This window comes from Haliaeetus leucocephalus, unplaced genomic scaffold (genome assembly GCF_000737465.1).
Source record: "Haliaeetus leucocephalus isolate CR32 unplaced genomic scaffold, Haliaeetus_leucocephalus-4.0 Scaffold536, whole genome shotgun sequence".
NCBI classification, from domain to species: Eukaryota; Metazoa; Chordata; class Aves; order Accipitriformes; family Accipitridae; genus Haliaeetus; species Haliaeetus leucocephalus.
The window spans coordinates 7,345,371-7,366,480 of NW_010972972.1; the positions used below are offsets into that span (position 1 = coordinate 7,345,371).

The 21,110-nt window shown below is 46.2% G+C and overlaps 1 protein-coding gene across 2 annotated transcripts in view; it reads left to right on the forward strand.

Moving 5' to 3' along the window:
• STIM1 (stromal interaction molecule 1) overlaps positions 1-21,110 on the forward strand; it is a 109,254-nt gene that overhangs the window by 50,459 nt on the left and 37,685 nt on the right. For both annotated transcript variants that reach the window (XM_010576702.1, XM_010576703.1), the window contains exons 4-6: positions 3,522-3,633; positions 4,845-4,960; positions 20,497-20,674. In XM_010576702.1, the coding sequence (XP_010575004.1) occupies positions 3,522-3,633; positions 4,845-4,960; positions 20,497-20,674 (406 nt within the window). The remainder of the gene's footprint in view (positions 1-3,521; positions 3,634-4,844; positions 4,961-20,496; positions 20,675-21,110) is intronic.

Consider the following 21,110-nt stretch of genomic DNA (forward strand, 5'->3'; position numbering starts at 1 on the left):
CACTAGTTGTCATGTTGCTCTCAAGACCTGGAACATCTTTTTTTCCAATACTTTTAATTGCTGCTCTTCACTTACAGTCTTTTCTCTTCCCTCTATCCTCCAAGATCAGGTAATCTTATCAGCCCCATCACTTGAAAAATTGGGTTTTAGTCTTCTGATCAATTCATCAACTGTAAAGATTTCAATTTCTCATTTATGTCCTGTTCTATTTGTATTTGATTTTTCTGTCTTAGCCTTTAAATTACTTGGGGGTAGGATGTGCTCAGTATTTCCAAAGTGCTGTGTAGTAATGTTATAGTCCCTCACAATCCCAGGAGGACTAAATGAATACTTAGGTACAGCGTTTGAAAAGCAGTTTGAAAACGTGGTGGTTCTGTGCACGATCCTTGAGTTGTTTATCCAGGACCAGACTGTCCGTCCCATGGAGATGGGCAGCCACGTGTTGATAATTCTCGTCCAAACCACTTACAAGTAGGGATGATGCTAATGAGTTGCTTTGTCTCCTGTGTTCAAGGAAAGCCTCGTCTAAGAAATATTTATTCTATTGTATGGCTGTTTACAGATGGCTTTGCCTGAAGTATATTTTAATGTCAGCAGGGAAAGGGTAGAAATCATTAAGGGATGGAGGAGAACATCCCATGATACTCCCTGGGTCCCTTAATTGCTGAGCTGCTTTTGCTCTCTCCCTGCTTCTGACATGCATGGGACCTGCCATGTCTCTGAGTAGAGCTGCTGCGGCATAACAGTTTTCCTTGTGTTGGATTTAGTTACCACTCTTGTTTTCCCTTCTTGTCATTCTGTATATCTAGCTGATAAAATAAATTATTGGTTTCTAAAGGATGGTCTCCTATGGAGCCTAATCTTGGCGTTTGAACTCGAGTCGTAGCATCAGGTTTGCACAAAAGGTCTGCTCCTTCATGTGAGCCTGAAAAGCACCTCTGAAAGGGCACCAAGGTCTAACAGGGATGGGTGCCCGGGGCAGCTATGTCCCTTTCTGATGGGTGCCTGGGACAGCTATGCCCGTTTCATCTGTTTTCAAGCCGAGTGCTTTTCCTATCTGTTGTTGCTGTTGTTCCTGGTCACATGTGTAAACTAAAAAGTTGTTTCTGCCCCCTAATTATCCAAAAATATAAGGGCTGTGATGCTCTTACAAGGTGTTGGATTTGATAGATAAAGCCCTCGGTAAGCACGGCTCTACCAAAGCCACTGAAGTAGCAGATCAGATCATCGTGGCAAGGATGCAGGGCACGGAGCTGCTCACCGTTGCACTGGAGCATGCTGCCTGACGCTGCCAGCTTGTTTCTCAGTTTCTCTTCCCAAAATAAAGAACTCTGGATATGTAAGGCCAAAAAAAAAAGAGAGAAGCCGGGCGCTTCAGAGGAACCTGGGGGCTGGCAGGGCCGGGCTGCGCGGGGGCTGCTGTGCGAGGCCGAGAGGCGGCTGTTGGCGTGGGGGCACGGCTGTTGGCGTGGCGTGGGGATGCGGAGGACAAGCCCTGCATTGCTGGCATCGGGGAGCGGGGGGGGCCCTGCCAGGCCTGGGGGGAGCTGCGGGTGGTGGGAGGCAGTGGTGCCCACCACTCCTCCTGCGCAGGGGCCCTCCAGGGGCCAGCTCACTGCCCCCCCGGCACTTCATGCTGGGCTCTTCAAAATTTACGTGGACTCCTGCCCCGCGGTGGGCACCATTCACCCCTCCTGCCCCCCCCGGCTGGTGGGTGTGTGGTGGTCTATGACGAGGCTGTGGTCCGGCCTCGTGCCCTGCGGCACTGCTGTCCCGCTGTGCCGGGACGCTGGCGGTGCCACCACCCAGGGAGTCAGGCTTCCCCTGCCCACTTCAGCTTTAATTAACATCTTGCTTGTGGCCACAGAAATCAGTTTCCCACGGTTTGTGGGCCAGCGAGCATTAACTGTAGGGAGTCCCCTGAAGCGAGGGCAGTTTGCTGGCTTTGCGTTTGCCAACCTGCATCTGTGAGTCATCGTGCAAGCATACGTGGAGATGACACCTTCTTCGCAAGTCTTGCCCTCCTTTGCTCAGCGCTTGGCACTCGCTCTGCCCGCTCTGTCATCTTTCCGTCGAAGGCGTTCAGCTCACTGGAGTGAGCTGGAAGATGTTTCTCATATTTGCGGGACAACTCATTGTTGACATTTAAGAAGCGGCCGCGCAGCTCTGAACTCAGCAGCGATGCAGCCCTCGGAGCCAGCAGTAAATGGGCCTTTTCTCCACTTGGCTGTTGGAAACGGTGTGTGAGAGAAGGACTGACGGATGTTGGGCCAGAAGCGTGCGAGGTGGTGACTGTCAGCAGTGGGTGATGTCCAGCACAGCACTCTGGGTTGCTGGAGGCTGGGTAAATGCCGCAAGAGCTCAGCACATGCTGAGCAAAGACAGAAGTTGATAAATTAAAGCATAGCGAACCCCACTGCCCTATGAAAAAAATCTGTCGCATGATTTTCTTTGCCTTCATACCATTGCTACAAGTACAACAAAACTAAGTGGCAAAGGCAGAAGCTTCATTTCCAAAGGTTTCCTTACCTGTGGCTTTGGAGCTCTGTGTCAGCTCCAAAAATAATCCACAAATCCGCAGGTGAGGCGGTTAAGGAGGAAAGTTCACCTGGTTCACTTGAGCTGCTGCACCCCCCTCCACCTCCTCCTGCAAATCATTTTCTGAAGCTGTTTACAACCATTTTCTTATAGCATTTCTCCATACTTACTTTTTTTTAATTGATGCTCACATGGTCCATGGATCCAGAGGAGTGGGTGAGGCTTTCAGAGTGTGTTGCCAGATACTTTAGCTGAATTCAGTATTTCAGTGGTTTGGGCATGTGGTGAGGATGAACGTGCTTTGTTGGGAATTTGGAGACAGCAACATCACTTGGATCATAGAAAACTAGGTGATTTCACTTGTCATCTGCCAGCGCTTTGGGTGTTGCCTCTCTGAGGATCTCAGCCTCAGGCCCTTCTGGTGACATTGCAAAAGGCTGCCAGTGAAGCGTCACTTGTGCCAGCACTGTCTGAGGCTGCTCCTTTATCTGATGGCCTCATTGCATGTTTTTCTTTCGTGAGCTGGAACCACACTGTAAAGTCAACCACCATTAAATGTTTGTTGTCAGAGGCTGCTGCTGGAAAAGCACCAGTCCTTATGAACAGTGTGGTGGTGTCTGTTAAGGCTAAACATGTAGCAGCCCATCATGTCTATGCTGAATCTGTAGCAGCCCATTGTGTGTAGAACAGACTAGCAAAAATAATCACACAAGCAATCAGGTAGAGACTGAGGACCTGCGGGATTGCCTGGAGTATCCCAGGGGGATTATTCCTTGTCTAATAGTCCGCAGGATTTAATGTCCCCACTCCAGCTCACTGCATACTTAATAGGAACGTGTTTAAACTCTGCAGATAATTTTCCTTTGCGGAAGTTGATAGGATGAGGTATGTCTGGTGAAGTTATGCTGTTGTTGCTGGCTTGATGATTTTAGTTGCTTAGTAAAAATACTAAGCTGCTTGCTTGTTTTCTACCTCTCCTACAGTGTATAATTGGACAGTTGACGAGGTGGTTCAGTGGCTCATTACCTACGTAGAGCTGCCACAGTACGAAGAGACCTTCAGAAAGTTACAGCTGAGTGGACATGCCATGCCCAGGTCAGTGCTTGCTGCATTGTCTTGTGTTCCTCTGGGATGTGTGCCAGGGAGAAAAACAGATCTGAGGCAGCTCATAACATCATGTGCAATTCCTTGGCATGTACAGAGCCAAGTCTAATTCCTGTTCCGCTTCGGTTAGGTTTAGAGGCTTTGGCTTTGCTGTAGTCCTCTCTGTAGGGAGTCATTTAGCCATAAGTGAGTGTGTATCTGCTGTGGGTGAAAGGAGAGGCTGCAGTCCAAATTGTGTAGTTGTGAATACTGTCCTTGCTGGTTTGTATGCTAGACTTCACCCGCCTATGCATGAAGCTACATATTTAGAGCTAAAACCCTGACCTGGAACAGAGCAGACCTAGGCTACGTCCTGGCTCTTGCCACAGGCTTCCTTCATAACCCCAGCCCAGTCATAGAGCTTCTCTGTCACTGTTCATCATCCTCGGCAAAGGAGTATCTCTGCTTTCTGGGTTGCATCTAAGTAGCATTTAAGTTCCCAGTTCAAGGGCTACTAGTTATGTATATCTGCACCACTCAGCACTGGTATGTATGTGCTGGTAATAATTTGTGCCACTTGATGCTCTGGAAAAGGAGACTTCTAAGCCTTGCGTTCCTCAAGAGAAACACTGGCTGTGAGTTGGCCTAAACTCACAACAGGTTTGAAAAAACTCACTGCAGCTTTTTGGGTAAAGGTTTTTGGTACTGAAAAGGGGCTTGTAAACTGACTGGGAAAGAGAGATGAACTGGGAATAAAATAAGGTTTTCAAGGTAGTGCATGGTGTGCCCACATTTCTTCCAAGTGAGAAGTATGGTCTTACAGTCTGTGAAATAACATATCAAAGGCTAGCAATACAGGTTTGATTAAAAAAACATATTAGTGATTGGCAGGACACCAAAAGATCAGTTTTGATAGGAAATCAGTAATTTAGGTTGTCAGGATTAATGAAATAGGTGTGGCCTTGGTTTGTCCTTCCCTCTCCAAGTAAAGCCAAAGACACTGCTGCTTAACTCTTTCATAGAGATATCCTATATCAGAGAGGACAATATTTGAGGGATTCCTTTTGTCCTGATAGCCTAAGCAGAGAGCTTTCAGGTCCTGCTCATTGCATTTCTCCTCCAGTAGTCTCCATGTTACTAATTTTTTGTCAGTTATTAATCCGGATGGATATGACCACACCTACTTTTTTTTTTTTTAATGAATTTTTCCTTTTTTTTTACAGGCTAGCAGTGAACAACGCTACCATGATGGGAAGTGTTCTGAAAATGACAGATCGAAGCCACAGGCAGAAGCTGCAGCTGAAAGCTCTGGACACAGTGCTTTTTGGGCCTCCTCTCCGTAAGTACCAAAATTCAAAGTCCTTTGGCCGTTCATCAAGAGGGTCTGTGTCTGCTCAGTACTGAACAGCAAAGATAGATCTGCGTGAACCAAACTCTGCCCTACACAGGCTCACCTAGGCAAATCATCCCTGGTACAATTCCCCTGAAACAGGAACAGGCTGCCTTTGGATTTATCGGAGCAGCTCTGTAGCCTAGAGGCATCCTGCCTGTTGGGCTTGCATTTCCATCTCTGCTCGCAGGGCTGCAGACCCATTGTCTTGCTGGGATCTCCCTTGTCTGTAGGGTAAAACCTTCCTGTCCTTCCTGCTCGTTGTGGTGCTGACCGTGTGGTGAGGTTTGCAGCTGCCCCGAAGGGGATCTGTTGGAGGGCAGCCACTCTGCTGCCGGGGACCTGGGGCTCAGTTGGTGACTCAGGCTGCAGATTATCTGCCTCTGGATGAGGGCAATAGCAATAGGCTAGATGAGAAGGCATTTAGGATGGATGAGAATGAGGGACTGGGTTCCTTTGATGCTGATTATAGGCGTCTGTTGGCACTATCTCGAAGCCCTCTGATGCTTATCTTGGCACTGCCCGGGGTGCTCCTTTTGCATGTGTTCCATCTGGCTCATGTCTACTGTCTATTAAAGGTACTTTTGTCTCTCTCCCTCTTACTCATGTCTTTCTCATGAGCTTTAGGTGCTTTTGTGAGGTGAACAGAAATCTTGCTTGATCAGGGCCTGTTTCTGCTTGGCATCATGCAGACAAGATGGATTTTTATGGCGGACTGTGTTGCCAGTACACGATTTCAGCCCTCTTGTGCAGTACTCCTCCTTCCCTTTTAGTCGTCATGTGTCCCCTGTGGACAGGAGGTTTAAAATGAATGCAAGGGGATACTTCCTTACCATAGTGCAAATGCAATAGTCTGGGCACAAATTCTGGCCCAGGAACTCCCCCAGCTTTGATTGCTGACAGCTGGAGGTTTACACCATCAAAAATACCACTTTGTGCTTCCTCTGTTCTTTATGTGTTTTTTTTTAAGTATCTGCTACTGTCCACTGCTGGAATAGCAGGTAGGATGTACCTTCACTCTGCGGGACATGCTAACAATCTAATGGAGAAGTTCAGGTTTTTGGCCTTTTTCCAGCCTTCCCTCTCTGGGCTGCCCAGCACTTGGCCACTGGGAAGTGATAAGGCGCTTGCATTATTTCTTCAATTTTTTTTTTTTAAGTCCAACTATTAGTGCAGTCTTTTCTTGTTTTCAGTCTGTGTCCAAGTTCCTGAGAAAAGGTGAAGTGAGGCAAATCCTGGGAAAACTGGCTGTGCAGACTAAACCAAGTGAAATTTATGAGGCTTGGCAGAGGTATAAGCTAAGTGAATTAGAAGCCTAGGTTATACATTCAGCCATCTTTGCTTCCAATTATTAAAAAGCATATGTTCACTCGGGCACAGTTTGCTTTTTTTATTTATGCTTGGCTCGTGTTACAAGGTGAAGCTTTTCAGTCAGTCAGTGGCGTTGCACAGGGGTGGCAGAGACATCGGATGAGTGCCTGCTGTCGCTGCTCACCCAACAAAGGCTTGAGCCCAGTAACTCCTGTGCTTGGAGGGGGCGGAATTATTCAGGTGGTTCTTGGATGCTCTGTAAATAGCAAAGTAAATTACTTGTAATGGTTTGAGATTAATGGCCATTCTCCGTGTTTGAGGTACTCCATTTTGCCATGCGTCTGTTGCACTGGAACACTGGAACCTCCTCTGGTCAGGCAGATGAAAGCGTGCAGTGAACCGTCCTGATCGGGTTATTTCAGATCAGTAAGGGTTTGTTACAGATTTTGCAATCTGCATACGTATCGGGTATGTGAATAGAGGAAATAAGCTTTAAATTTTTAGCTGAAGTAGAGAGTTTACACTTTTTAAAGGGTAATATTTGCTGGTTAAGTGAATGGATTTGTCTCCAGTTCATACTGCAGTGTATGGTGAGAAGTAGTTTATCTAAAACCGATTCCTTAAGGAATGGATTGTGAAACAGCAGTTTTTAACAGCCATTAGCAATCAACAGTGTTGGGAAGTACTTGGTGACCTTTTAAGCTGCAGGAGCAGCATTTGCACAGCGACAGATTTAGTGGTTTCAGATACGTTCCTGTTATGGTTCTTTTCAGATAGTCAGTGGAGGTGGTCCTCTGTGATCTTTGCTCTTGAGAGAGTGAAGCTGCTGGCAGTGGAATTGGTGCACAGGTGCAGGATTTCTCTCTTGACAAGGGTTTTTCTTCTCTCTTGAAGCTACTTTCTATTCACCACAGGTATAAAAGCATTAAAATAAAACCAGCCTATTGGAGCCCCATGACTGCTTCCTGCAGACTCATAATAAAACCAGAGACATCTCATTGTCAGTGGGGATTAGAGCACACGCACCAAGGTATGGTTCCTCACTGCCGCATGAAGCTGGGTGAAGCTTTTCTCCATCCCGGGGCTAGAGAGCTTGTTCTTTGATGTCTCCTGTAATTTATTGCAGAGGCTTCAGCAAGCATTGGGTAGTTGAGTGGGGCACCTGGCCAGTTTCCTTGCTGATCAGTAGACTCCTGTAATCCCATGAGGTCTGATTTCCTATACCATACTCCAGACGTGCCATTTCCTTCTTCAAACAGGTCAGCACACTTGAAAGGTTGGAGCTCTGTAATTAATCCAAATGCAAAGGAGTATGGTAAAATTATAATCTATGCAAGATGAAGCGATTGCTTCTTCTGTGCCTGTGTCCCTTTGTCCTGGTCCTGTGGTTCAGGAATTTATCTGGTACAAAATACCACAACTTCAGGTGAAGCAGGGGAGGGGAATTTTAAGAAAACAAGCAGTAAAATTAAAAACAATAGCTATTTTTGGTGAAAAGTGCATTTACAATTTTATTCTTTGTAACTCTCAAGTGATGGAGACTGAGACATACGTCTCCTCACAGATGGTTCAAGACACCACTGTGGTACCATTTGGGGTTAAAAGACAGACAAAATGCTGTGCACTGAGTTGTCGATCCCAGCGACTTCTGGTCACCTCTCCAAAGGCCAACAAAGTGGGATCTGTATGTTGCTTTGGGATTTCAGGAGAGGTTCCCGTAGCCCCACTTCCCAGGACAGAAGTCCACCAGATGTAATTTGTTTCATGGCTAGGCACAAGCCACGGTGGTTTGCCAAGCTGCTGCCCAACCAGTACCTGCCCTGGGCTCTGCTGGGGGGAGCTTGCCTGGCACTGGAGCGTGCTGCACCCCTCGGCCTCAGCCCCCTGGGGACCAGCCAGGCACCCTGACACCCATCACCCTGTTTTTGGTGCACCCTGGTGCCTCCTGTACCATACTGAGCTGTCTGCGTGCGTCCTGCAGTGCTGTGGGACAGGGTTTCTGCCGATCCCCCAGCCCTTCTCATTTGCGGTCATCATTAGCTGTCATCCTGAGCGTTACCCTTTCTTTATTGAATATCTGTGCGGGGATTAACAGAAGAGAAAGGACTGGGTGCCTGGAAAAGGAGAGGTTTCCCAGACAGGAGGTGGCACTTGGAGGTTTCTGAACGAACTGACCTTTTTTGCTTTTCATTAAGCATTTATTCCTTGGTGTCCACTCTCCAGGGTGGATGAAGCCACGCTTCCTTCGGTATAGCTGCCAATATAGCTGATTTGTTTCCCTTTATTATAATTAAAAGCATATTTGACAAGTATTTCTAGATCCGTTGAATCATTATTTGTTTAATGCAATAGAATTTCTTAACCAAATACTAGATTAATTTATCGCTGTGACATTGAACATCCACTTTAAGTATTTACGGTTAACTGAATTGTGTTTAGATTACCTGCACCTAAACAGAAAAGCAGCTCTGTCCCATTAATAGACTTCATAGGGTCCGTTAGTGTTGTCATATAGTTTTCTCAGTCCGTGTGCCAGCAGCAACTGGTCAATAAGCTGGGGCTTTAGTTCTGGGTACTCTTTTAAGGAGCAATAGCTCTGAACCTGAGAAGCCACGGAGCAGGGCAATAGAGAAATCTGGCTGGTCTTACGGTGTCCTATTGCTGGTGAAAATCAGCACATTTATAAAAGTTTCTTTCCATAATTATGTTGTGGGTCCACTAACAAACAAAAAAGTGTGTTAAGTACTCAAGAAAGGACTAGGGCTCGATATCGATAGAGAGAAAAATTATAGGTGCCATCAGGGGAATTTATTGAGCTGTTAGCTTCATTTGTTTTTTTTAAAAACAGAGGCATTTTTGTATTTTGTTTTTTGCTGTCATGCTTACAGCAGCTGCCACCAGGTTGACTTTAGAGGGAATGGTGCCTGTCCCACAGTTGTACCCTGAGGTGGTGGCTCTTCCCTGTCTTGTGTCTGAAAATGTCTGCTACTGAACAAGGAAGGAGTCGTCACTGATCCAATTAATTCACATAGGGAAATTAAAAAATTAGTAATTCCAATGTGTGTTTTTTTCTGATACTTCAACTTGAATGTAAATAACCAGTATAGAATTTGCCAAGTGTGTAGATTTTTCTCTAATTATAACAATGCTTTTATAGGTTGCTGTAAAATTGCTGATTTTCTAATAGTCCATCTTGGTTCTATTCCCAAAGTAAGACTTTGTGAAACTTTTTGTTTAAAAATTGAGGCTTTGAATTTGTATCTTTCATGGTGGCACTCTCTTGCTTAGGATACCTGAGGTTACTGTTAGTTTTTACTATTGTACAGCTTTTTGCCTTGCTCCTTTAAAATGTAAAACAAAGGCAGTGCTGCACACCTGATGTGACGTGAATAGTCTTGCAGCCAACGCATAACAACTACTGTCTTTGGTGAAATTGTGTCCGTTCTTCCTTCTTTCCCCAAAAAACAAAAGACAAAACAGGGCATGGAAATCGATTTTCCTTCATGTACGTTGCTTTTTTCTGCAGCTTTTGCAAATGTAACTTACACCCAGGTTTGCCCCGTCACGGTTGCTGGTGCTGGGAGCGAAGGGGTGAAGTGGTGCAGGCACAGCAGAGCAGAAGAGGCCACACGCAAGCAGGGAGAACAGGCTGTGCCAGCCTGTCTGCAGGCGAGGGAGAAATGCAGCGTGATTTAAGTTGCAATAAACTGGACACAAACAATCTGAGCTTCGGCTATAAAACCTCTGCTCCAGTGCCTTGCTGTACAGTTGGCCTCTGTCACAGGGGGTTACAGAGGCTTAATAGCTAAAATTACACGAAGTTCTGGTATGACAAGTTAAAAAGCAGCAAGAAAATTGAGAGTAGAAAGATTATCTTGTGTTGCCTTGGTGATACAACACCCCAAAGGGTCACCCCACTGGCAGCCAGTACGCGCTATAGGAGCACAAGCCTTGGCGGGCGGTCAGAGGGAAAAACGATGCCAGCTGCGATGGGAGAGACTGATTCCGTCCCTCCTTGCACAGGCAGCGGTGGTGACGGGCAGATGTTACACATGAAAAATGCTGTCTTTTTCTGCTTGACGTAGGTCTTTGGACAGTGATTGCAGCAGCAGGTAGGAGACCTGAACATCCCCCAGTTCTTCTGACCTGCACCGTGCAGGGAGCCTGGGGCTGGCAAGAATTAACTGCCGCAGGGCAGGGCAGTCCACCTTAGCTATTCTGTGGGTGGTCTGAGCTTAACAAGAACTATCCTAGAAAAGGTATTTTATACTGGAACACCTCTCCTGTCGTTACTTGCAGTGTTTCCTACTATTCTGCCTTGGAAGGGCACTCATTACCCTGGAGAAAGGACTTGTCCTGCAGCAGTTATTCTCGCCGGCTCCTGAACACAGAAGCAACGGTTCAATCCGCTTACTTGTGCTGACAAATCCTGAGTGATTTACAGTGATTTACAGAGTTCTCCTGTCTTTTATATACTGATACGTTGGTAGTGCCTGTCTGACACTTGTGGTCATGCGTGGCAGTGATGTACGCCAAGTAGATCAAACCAAGCATGGTTCCTGCACCTAGGGTGTTTGATGGAGCTGCACCATTGGTATGTGGTGTGCCTAGACCAAGTATTGGAATGATAATTTGGGTGTTTGGTTATATCGGGCTGGGAGCGTGCAGTGCGTGGGCCAGGCTCACAGGTGTGACTGTAGGTGCATCACTCTGCTATGACCTCATTTCCCAGTCTATGCAGTAGATGCTAACCAGGATTTTAATGAATCCTTTCAGTTGTATTGGCACTTGGAAGGAAATAAGAGATATTAATTGTGCCCAGGAGACATGTTGCATCCAATGCTAAATGTTTGTGTCATGGCAGCGTTAATGTGTGAAATGGCTGGCACAAAGATAATGGCCGTCCTTGCATTCTCCTCGGCGTGAGAGCAGTCACCTTGCTCTGCACTTTCGGGACTCGTCCAAGGTTTTCACTAAAACACAGTTTAAACTGTCTTGAAACTGTAGTCATTCATTTGCCAAATTCCAGGCACTTCTATTAGCTATTTCAGAAATATAGGGTTGGTTGGTTGTTTTGGGGTGGCTTGGCGTGCATGGGGGGTGGCATTGTGCTCAGCAAAACAGTACATGTTCTTGAAAGGGACTTCATGAAATTTCTCTCAGGGAAACCCCACTTACTTGCTAATGAACATGCTTTATGCTGTTCATTTTTAGTAGGTTAATAGTACTGAGAGCTACATTTGTGGAAAAATAATCAGCAGTTTGTGGCAAATACTGTTTTTTGTGAATTTTAGTGCAAAACATAACAGCTGTACTTCTTCTTTTGTTCTTTTCCCCCCTCCTCTTTATCTTTCCAAAGTCCATTTGGCAAGTGCAGGACTCTTCATCCTGCAGCCTGTCTGCTCTGCGAGGTGACGTGCTCAGTACTGCGGGCTGAATCTAAAATATCCCAAGAGCTTTCACAATGTAGGAAAGCATGCAAACAGTGGGTAGAATAAGTTTCAGATTAATTGGATTTTTATTTACCATTCTTTGAATCACTCAGAGGGAGTGACCAAGGTGTACATTAGAGATGGGAGCCCTGATGCTGATTGCAGTTGGTGGGAAGAGGCAAGTTCTTTGCTCAAAGCAGCCAAATTACTCCCGTGGTCTGGGGAACCCTTCGCTTCTCTTTGGAGAAGAGCTGCAGAGAGAAGCCAGCTTGGCTGAATTTAGCCTTTGTTACCCATACATTCCTTCCCAGGAAAGACTTGGAATTCTTCTGGTCAACCTGTATCTTACAAAGAAAAGTTCTAGGAAGCAAAAAGAATACATTTACAGCCAAGCTAAGTTTTCCTTAGACTTTCCTTATCCACTTGTCTTGAGCAAAAGCTGCTAAAGAGGAAGGATGTTTGTTAAGTGCTTGTGTGGTGGAGCTGAGAACGGTTGGCACTGGGAACAGGAGTAGGAGATGAATCAGCTCGAGGTGGGGCTGGCAGGTATTTCTCTGTGCAACACCTAAACTTGCCTTAGCTTAGGGCATGATGCTGCGCGGCTGGGGAGGCGGCTGGCAGCGTGCTGGGTAAAGCAGGTAATGGCAATGGTGGAGGAAACAGTAAAAGAGAGAAAAGCTGTAATAGCTGTGGGTGGGTAGAAAACAAACCGTCTGAATAAGTCAGCCTAGAAGTCTTCTCAAAACATGAAACAAAAGGGATTCAGTATTACATTATCTGCAGCAACTTGCCAGGATCTGCTCCTTAGAAGAGGATGTTGTGGTAATCCATCCGGAATGGGAAACAGGGCCAATATTCATCTTGTTTATTTCTTTAGTGTTGAATTTACGAATGAATGTTTTCAAAGAATGATTGAACTCTTCTGTGGCGCGTTAGCTGACGGATCGCCTGGCAGTGTTTGCGAAGATAAGGGGAGACGGTGCTTGGATGTCTGCTGAATGTTTGAAGAAAGGTCCTGTCCCTCTCCCTCCGGGGGCGGAAGCCACTCCGTTGCGGTCAGGGGAACAGCAGCACTGTCCCTTCTCCATGCAGATCCAGTGCAGGGCTGCTGGGCAGCACCCCCTGCCCTGAGCCACCCCCATCCCACGGCGTGCTTTACCTTAATGTCTTTAGGTTTCCACCTCCCAAGCAAGCAGCCTGCCCCCAGGTGCCCTTCCCTGTTGGCCCCAGCTCTGCTGATGTGACACACGTATTTTGGCTGTGATCATAGAATCGTAGAATGGTTTGGGTTGGAAGGGACCTTTCAAGGTCATCTAGTCCAACCCCCTTGCTATGGGCAGGGACACCTTCCACTAGACCAGGTTGCTCAAAGCCCCATCCAACCTGGCCTTGCACACTTCCAGGGATGGGGCAGCCACAACTTCTCTGGGCAACCTGTGCTAGTGCCTCACCACCCCTCAGTGAAGAACTTCCTCCTTACATCTGATCTAAATCTACCCTCTTTCAGTTTAAAACCATTACCTCTCATCCGATCACGATCAGTGACCCTGGTGAGCCTCCCCCTCCTCCTGACACCACTTTGGTCGTCCCTCACACTGGGGAGCTCCCTGTACCTGCTGTGTACCATCTTTCTGTCCAGCGGTGCCTCCCAGTACTGGCTTTGCCAGTTTGGATCCAGGTTGGCTGGGCAAGTGAGTTGGGTTTCCTTTGTGCTGCGGGAGGGAGGACGCTGCCGGTCTCTGATCCTGCCCCAGCTGCCCTCCTGCTTGCTGCAGAGCCGCTGCGGAGCGCAGAGCTCCTGCCCCGGGCTGCTGTGCATCCGAGCTGGCTGCAGGACCTGTCTCTGCTGGGAAAATGCTGCCAAGTCGCAGTAAAAGGGTACCCAGAAAGGGCTGAGACCGGAACGGTCAACCAGTGGAGGGGAGAGGTGCTACCTGGATTTTATCCGGAGCAGCTTGCCTAGCTGAGAAACAGTCAGGGTTGGGTTTCAAGGTGGTGCCAAACTATTTCATTTACTTCTGAAAAAAATGTAGCTCCTGGAGAAGCTCGCTGACACCAATGTCTGAAAGGGGTCTGAGTTTGCAGGAGAGCTTATCTTGAACAACGATGCTATTTCTCCTCTTTCTTACATTTGTGCATCTAGGAGATTGCTGCAGTATTAGTGTTTCAGCAGTGCAAAGAGCCATTACATCCCCTCCACAGCATGCAGGATTTCCTCCCCTAGCTGGGATTACATGTTTGCATTGTTTGTTTACATTAAAGCTATTAATACTGCAATCAAGTGCTGGTGGGCTGGGGAGGGCAATAGCTGAGATGCATCGGTGCTTATTGATTAAACTCTTAAAGTGACAGGTGGCATTGATTATTTTTCAGCAGTAGATTATGTTCAGTCTATAAAATTTCAGAGGTAAATGTCGCACTTAAAAAAAAAAGTATTTTATTTTATTGTCCTAAGGTAAAAAAGTCACACGCTTCTTCATAAGCTGTAGCAGTATTGCTAAGCCATGATTTTTATTTAACCAATTTCTGCTGAAACCCTATTCATCTGTTTCTGACAAATAGGAAGTGATTATTCCTTAGCTTCAAGAACTGCAGGTTAAACTAAAGAGGAAGTTTCCCTGGCAGCCACACAGCTGCTCCCACACTGCTCCTGGAGAACAGGAGCAACTCCCGTACCCAGCCAGCAATTAACCTGCTGCTGCTTTGCACCAGTTGCACTTGGTCCAGCCTTAAAACAGTGTGCTGTTCATCATCAGTCTGAAGTTTAACACGGCCTAAAAAGTTGGTCAGGAAGCAAAAAAAAAATGGAGCCAAGCAGCGTGAGATTGGGGAGAGATGACCTAAGCAATGTGAGTACTGTAATAAGTTATTGCTGCTGGTGCCAGAGCTGAGCTGGAGTGACCAGCCGCATTCACCCCTGAGCCTGGTACAGAGACAAGATTGAGTAGTAGTTTAACTTGCCTTCACAGGATATTCATGAGTATTTCACATTTTGCATGCAACATGCCGGCTTGCGAGCGCTGGTTTGCAGGTAGTAATGTAAGTGCTTTTAATCATCAGTCCATACGTAGGGAGAAAAATGCAGGCAGAGGGAGGATAGTGGGAGGCTCGTGCAGGAGAGCATGCCGAGATGCCAGTCTGCTTCAGCTGGAGGCTACAGTCGGAAATACGTGACAAACAGTGAAGCAGGATGTCATTTAACTGGCCAGCCTACGGCACCGAGGAGCCCCTGGGCTTTCTCATGTTTCTCCTGGGCGGCATCTCTTTTCATAGCCACACTTTGTATTGAAAGCACATCAAGATGCACTGCATCATCCAGGGTTTGTGTGTCTATCATATGTTAACTGGAAAACATTGCTCCAATGTAGTGGGGAAGTCTGTTTATACCCTGACTCAGCAGCTGTGATGTTCTCGGGTTGAACACTCGGTCCCTGCCTGCCTGTGCCCCTCGAGAGCTCTGCAGGGGCCACCACCTTGGGTACCATGCTGGCTTCTTGGGTGCAGCCTTTTGCTTTAACACCTAAATGCAGCTACAGAAAGAGGCCAACCTCACTGAAGATGTGTGTGTTGCGTTTGTGGTTTTCCCTTTGTTCTTCAGGCAGTCTGTCTGCTCCAGAAGATCTCAGATTTCTGTATGCAGAATGTCTATAACGTTGCATCAGTGTATTTCTGTAAAGCTAGGATACTGGGCTGCTTTACATCCATTTCTTGGGCTGTCTTATGTGTATTCCTCACTTCTGGCTCTCAGTCAACCCGAGCAATTCCTACCAGCTGCAGATGGCAGCAGCCCACTTGAGTCACTCCAGAAATCAATTTTCTGCTAGTGAGGGTGGCCCCATTAGACTAACGCACTTTCAGACTGATTTCACTCACAGCGGAGCAAGAGCTACAGAGAAACCAAAGATGGCTTGTGACTAGAAAGAGTCATGGGATGGAGTCTGGTGCCGTAACTGGGGTCAGATTCTGGCACTTTGACACGATAAAAATCACTGCAGGCAGTGGGTGTCACTGGTAATGAGCTCCATGCGATGTATCTGTCATCTGCTGCTGGGGGGAAACTGACCTTTAAAAGCCTCATCTTTTCCCAGTTATGGCTCACGTCATCTGTTCTTTGCTTAAAAATAAATAAATCAGAAAACCAAGATCCAATACAGGGCTTTTTCCTAATCACAGGTTTAATGCCCTTACTATTGTAACACATCTATTCTTCTATCTGTACGTTTTGAGTCTAGCTTAGTGCGATCTTCTGCTTTGCTCTACTGTGTTTTGCAGGCTTCTGTCTTCTCCAGTTCACATCTGCCACTGTGGCATAAGGCAATATATTCCTTAGACTGAGGCTGCACGTGCCTTTATGCGATGCTTCATCTAAAGCCTTTGACTAGGAATTATTTCATTTTGGCCAAATCTTTGCTTGTGTATTTGTGTTCTTCTTGATAGTACCAGAATATTCTGTCTGTGGCTTGGAACCAGACTGTTAAGGAATCCCTGTATCAGTTACGTGGCAGCTTCAATATGTGAAAAAGAAAATGTTGATCTAACCTATCGTCTGTGCTTGATGGAGATATTCTTACAGTCCCTGCTATCATTCTCCCTTTGCTATGAAATCCCAAGTATATAATTTATTGGAGATACATGAGAATGTAAAAACATATTTCCAGCCCACCTTCTCCCAAATACCAAATTGTATCAAATCCAGCAATCTTTTTCTCCTAATTAAAACACGTCAGCATCCTCCTTTACCACTTTTTCATCTTTGCTTCATCACATTTTGCATACCAGCAGTAACCTTAAGTTTCTGCATCTTCTGTCTTGACTGAAATAGAGATTCGTGGGGGGTGACGTGGGGATTAGTTAAAGCAAATGTATTGTGTCCCTATATTTGATTTCACTAGGGCATCAAGAGATGTGGGGGTACAATAAATATTCTTCCTGCCTCAGCTGTGAGAGTCCTCATCCCTCCAAATAATGGAAGTAATTTTTTTTAATTGTTTTTTTTTTTTACTTTTTATTAGAGGTTTTGACAAGAGATGTGACACCAATTATTTCTCAACAGCGTGAGAAATGTCTTTAGACCTCCTCTTACAAGGTGAAGTCTCTGTTCCTCTTGCAAATTTACCCGGTTCTTGAGTTTCCTGGGGAAAAGTGATTGGATTCTTACGCTGTTCTATGCACCCTTTGTGTTTTACATCTTGGGATTTCTCACGAAAGTGAGAGAACACAGGTGCTGGGTGGAGCAGGGTGTGTATCCGAGTTAGAGATGAATGTATTAATTTATTGTTGGGGAACAGAGTGGTCATATCTTAATCCTTTTCATGTGAAGGAGCCACTGTGCCTCTGTGTAGTTCTTTGTCTCTTTACTGCCAGTTGGGGATTTTACCATAGTTCAATAAACCCAGTAAGAGACTTCAAACATGGTCTTTCAGAGCCTTTGCTGTCACTGTGGTGTGTGTGACAAATGCAAATTTCAAATTGAAAAGGCCATGTGAGGAATTCTCTCTTGCATTGTGCAAAGCTGATGCTTAGACCTAAGCATTACAAAAATCATGTATCTTAATCTATTGAAAAAGCCTTTAAATGATTGCAAAAATTAAAAGGAAGGGAAGTGAAAGCCCTAAATTTGCTATGTTTGTCATTTTGAGGGAAGGATTATTGGGGGGGGGGGGGGGAGCAGAAATCATGTTTCTTAACTGTGTTTTAAGGTAGCAAAGATGAATTTAAGGCCCTGGGGGACTCTTTTATCTACATTATAATGCTGTGAGGGAAGTACTTATTAAAATTAATAAAATTATGTAAAAAAATTTGTTGGTAGAGATCCATTTCTAATTTGGTGTAATCAAGTTTTTAAAGTCTCTAAAACTTCAAGTAAGATGGAAAGGCTTTTTGGAGAAAACTTGTAGCGAGAGCACCACAGTCATCTTGTTGCTTCTCGATTTGTGAGAAAGCAGTCAGCGTGTCGTCATAGCTGGAAACAAAGAGCTGAAGGATTTTGTGTGAGATGAAGGAGATGGTTTCTCAGGGACATGATGGAAATCATCCGGCAAGTGTGGCATCACAGTGCCTTGCATAAATGTTCACAAAACCCCTTACAGTCCTGAAACGAAAGGTGTTGGGAAACTTGCAGCCCAGGTGGGATTTTATGCTGAATCCATTTATGTAAGCTCATCTGCGGCGCACAGAAAGGAAGGGACCCAAGCAGAGATGGCAATCGAGCTTTTTCCCAGCTGGGAACTTACTCAGCTGTGCAGTGGCCACTCCAGACCCCGGGCTGGTTCCGTCCCGTGGTCCCAGTGGTGGGAGCTGGCATCTGCCCAGCTGGCATGGGCTCTTGTCATGCCACCTTCAAACACAAAACACATGCATGTGAATGAAGGAGGATGTGAAAGAGCTGGAAGCAGAGCATGGCCATGCTGGCTGCTGCCTCTGGTGTCAGCAATAGCTTCTCCTGCAGGAAAGCTGCTTCCAGCCCTGTGCCAAAGCTGCCAGGCACCCATGGATGGAGGGGGAGAGATCCAGTCCCTGCGCAGCCTCACCCTGCACAGCATCACTTGCTTCTGTGCTTCACCTCTCTCCCCTACAAAATACATCCAATATTTATTTGCCTGTAGTGGGTTATGGCATTTCCTTAAAGTATTTTAAAATTCCTATATGAAAGAAGGCTATTCACACTTTTGTCATCTTTAAAATGTCTGGTCGTTGACTTTTCCACATCCACTCATTTTGGAAAGTGACATCCTGTCCATTTTAAACTCTTCTCACTGCTGTGACTTCCCGGTCCCAGGGCACCCCTCTATGCCATGCTCATCATGAGCCTGATGTGCAAGAAGCTCATTTTGGGGAGTGCTGCTCGTTCTTGCCAGGTCACCACGACCCGTTTGCGCCATGGGCAGGCAGGTATTGCTGCGAGGATCCAGCAGCGAGGACTCGCCTTGTTAAAGTGTTTTTCTTGTGGAAAATGGGTGCTGCTTTGGGTGCAGCCCATCTCATGCATGCTGAGTTGAGGTGTCCTCCAGACCAGGTGCAGGACAGAGGGAGAGATGTTGGATCAATTTAGGGAAAATAGCGTTGCTGACTCCTTTTAGAGTAACTGTGAGATTGCGTTACAGCATGTAGTTTGCAGTTCCTCTAAGAAAGAGCCTTTTGGTGGCTGTAGCCTGCTGGCAGCTCTCTGGCTGCTCTCGCCTCTGAGTCCTGAGGTGACCTGGCTGCCACTCTGTGCTCTCAGGATCAGCAGCAAGGGGAGCGGGCAGGTTGCATATGTGCATTTCTGTGTTTAAAAAAACCCTGCTCCTGCTTCAGGGGAAGCAAAGAGATTTTCTGGTTATGCCGGTAATGGCTCTTTTGCTTCCCCCATAGCTGCCAACCTAAATTGTCCCGTCAGTCTTGTCCATCTGGGTACCGTCGCATGGAGCTGGTCAAGTGGAACAGCTGGGGGCTACTGGAGCTGGCACAGCATTTGCTCGCAGATAAGCACCCCCTCACATGCTCACACTTCTCTTTATATGTTTATGTGAAGCCTAATGCAAAAGCCTCCAGGACTTTAGTGTGTTTTAGGGGAGCCTGTGCTGGGAAGCGGTGTTGGGTCACTGGTGGTGTCAGTGTTGTATGGAGTGGCCGAGTATGCCACGTGCTGCTGGGAATTGCGTGTTTCCCTCTGATGCCTGTAGACCTTGATAGGAAATCGGTGTGCCTAGGATAAAACCTGTAGTACTGGTAGCAAAAAAAAATCAGTACTGTGTGAAGTGCAAGTGGAAGGTTGTACTTGGGGGGTTGCAATGTGCAGGGTCGTAGAATCATAGAACGATTTGCGTTGGTTGGAAGGGACCTTTCAAGGCCATCTAGTCCAACCCCCTTGCCATGGGCAGGGACATCTTCAGCTAGACCAGGTTGCTCAGAGCCCCGTCCAACCTGACCTTGAATGTTTCCAAGGATGGGGCATCGACCACCTCTCTGGGCAACCTGGGCCAGGGTTTCACCACCCTCAGCGTAAAACATTTCTTCCTTATATCTAGCCTGAATCTACCTTCTTTTAGTTGAAAACCAGTAGGTACTGAACGTTTAGTGGCAGCTAGCTTGAATAAGCTGCTATTTCTCATTTTTAGCTTTCTCAGTACATACTTGTTTGAGGTTTTGCTAAGTAGTAAACAGTAAAAAATTCTGCTTGACACGTTTTTGGGTTTTGTTTAGCACTTAAACCCCCTACGTATTTACTTTCGTTCTCTCACATGCATCCACACTTTTTTTTAAGTAACTGTGTTTCTGCTAACTGTTGAAAAAGGGGGTTTCCACATTGAGTTGTAATTCTGATGGGAAGTTTTGTAACTTGACGATTTGATCTGCCCCATCTCTCTGATCACAGTCATTTTTTTTTTCAACAAAGTTATTTTCTTCTTAGCTCTTATATCTTCATACTCAATGCTATCTGTATTGTCCTAAAAGAGCACAGCTGTTCTGGAGGTTCCAGTGTGGAGGCTCTCCCGTATTGCAGGAAAATTATAAGATTTTGAATTTCATCTTCCTTTTTTTTTTTTTTTTTCTTCCCCATTCAAATTGAATAAATGTTATCACGGGTCTTTTTCTTCCCTTAAGTGTCAAGGTAGCTCATCTTTTCCCTTTGTGAAACCTGAACCACAATTCCTTCTAACACTGTCTTAAGGTCTCATGTCCAGTTCTGGTGCAGGCGAAGCATTGCGGAGTTAATTGTCATGTTCTTTTGAATTCAATAGTGTCTCTGGTCTCTTCCAGTAACTCGTCACAACCACCTGAAGGACTTCATGCTGGTGGTGTCCATCGTCATCGGAGTGGGTGGCTGCTGGTTTGCCTACATCCAGAATCGTTATTCAAAGGAGCACATGAAGAAGATGATGAAAGACCTCGAGGGACTTCACAGAGCTGAACAGTCTCTCCATGACCTTCAAGAAAGGTAAGTTTTATGCATCCACCCAGTTGGAGCATTCAACTGTCAAGTCTTTCCTGCAAGGTTATTCTTCATTTAGATTTCAGGAAAGATTTTCTTTTTAGCTGCTGTGTACCAGTGTCAGCACCTTCCTGAGTGACCGTAGCAAACCTGCCAGCTGATCTTAATAGCTCAAATGGGTGCCTGGCTTGTTAATGAATTCAGTTACCAGGCTACACATAAAAATGTGTGTGTGCTCACTTGACCTGCTCTTTGGTAGTGACGTGCTAGTTATGTGTACTTGCGGTATGCCACACACAGGCCTGGGTGGTAAAAACTCCCTTGTGTTACTACAATCCTGAAACGTGGTAACGAAGCCCCTTGAGCAAAGTGACAGCATCCGGTACCAGCATCTCCTGCTCTGAGGTGGGCCCCAGTGCACACTGATGCGTAGTCAAGCGTG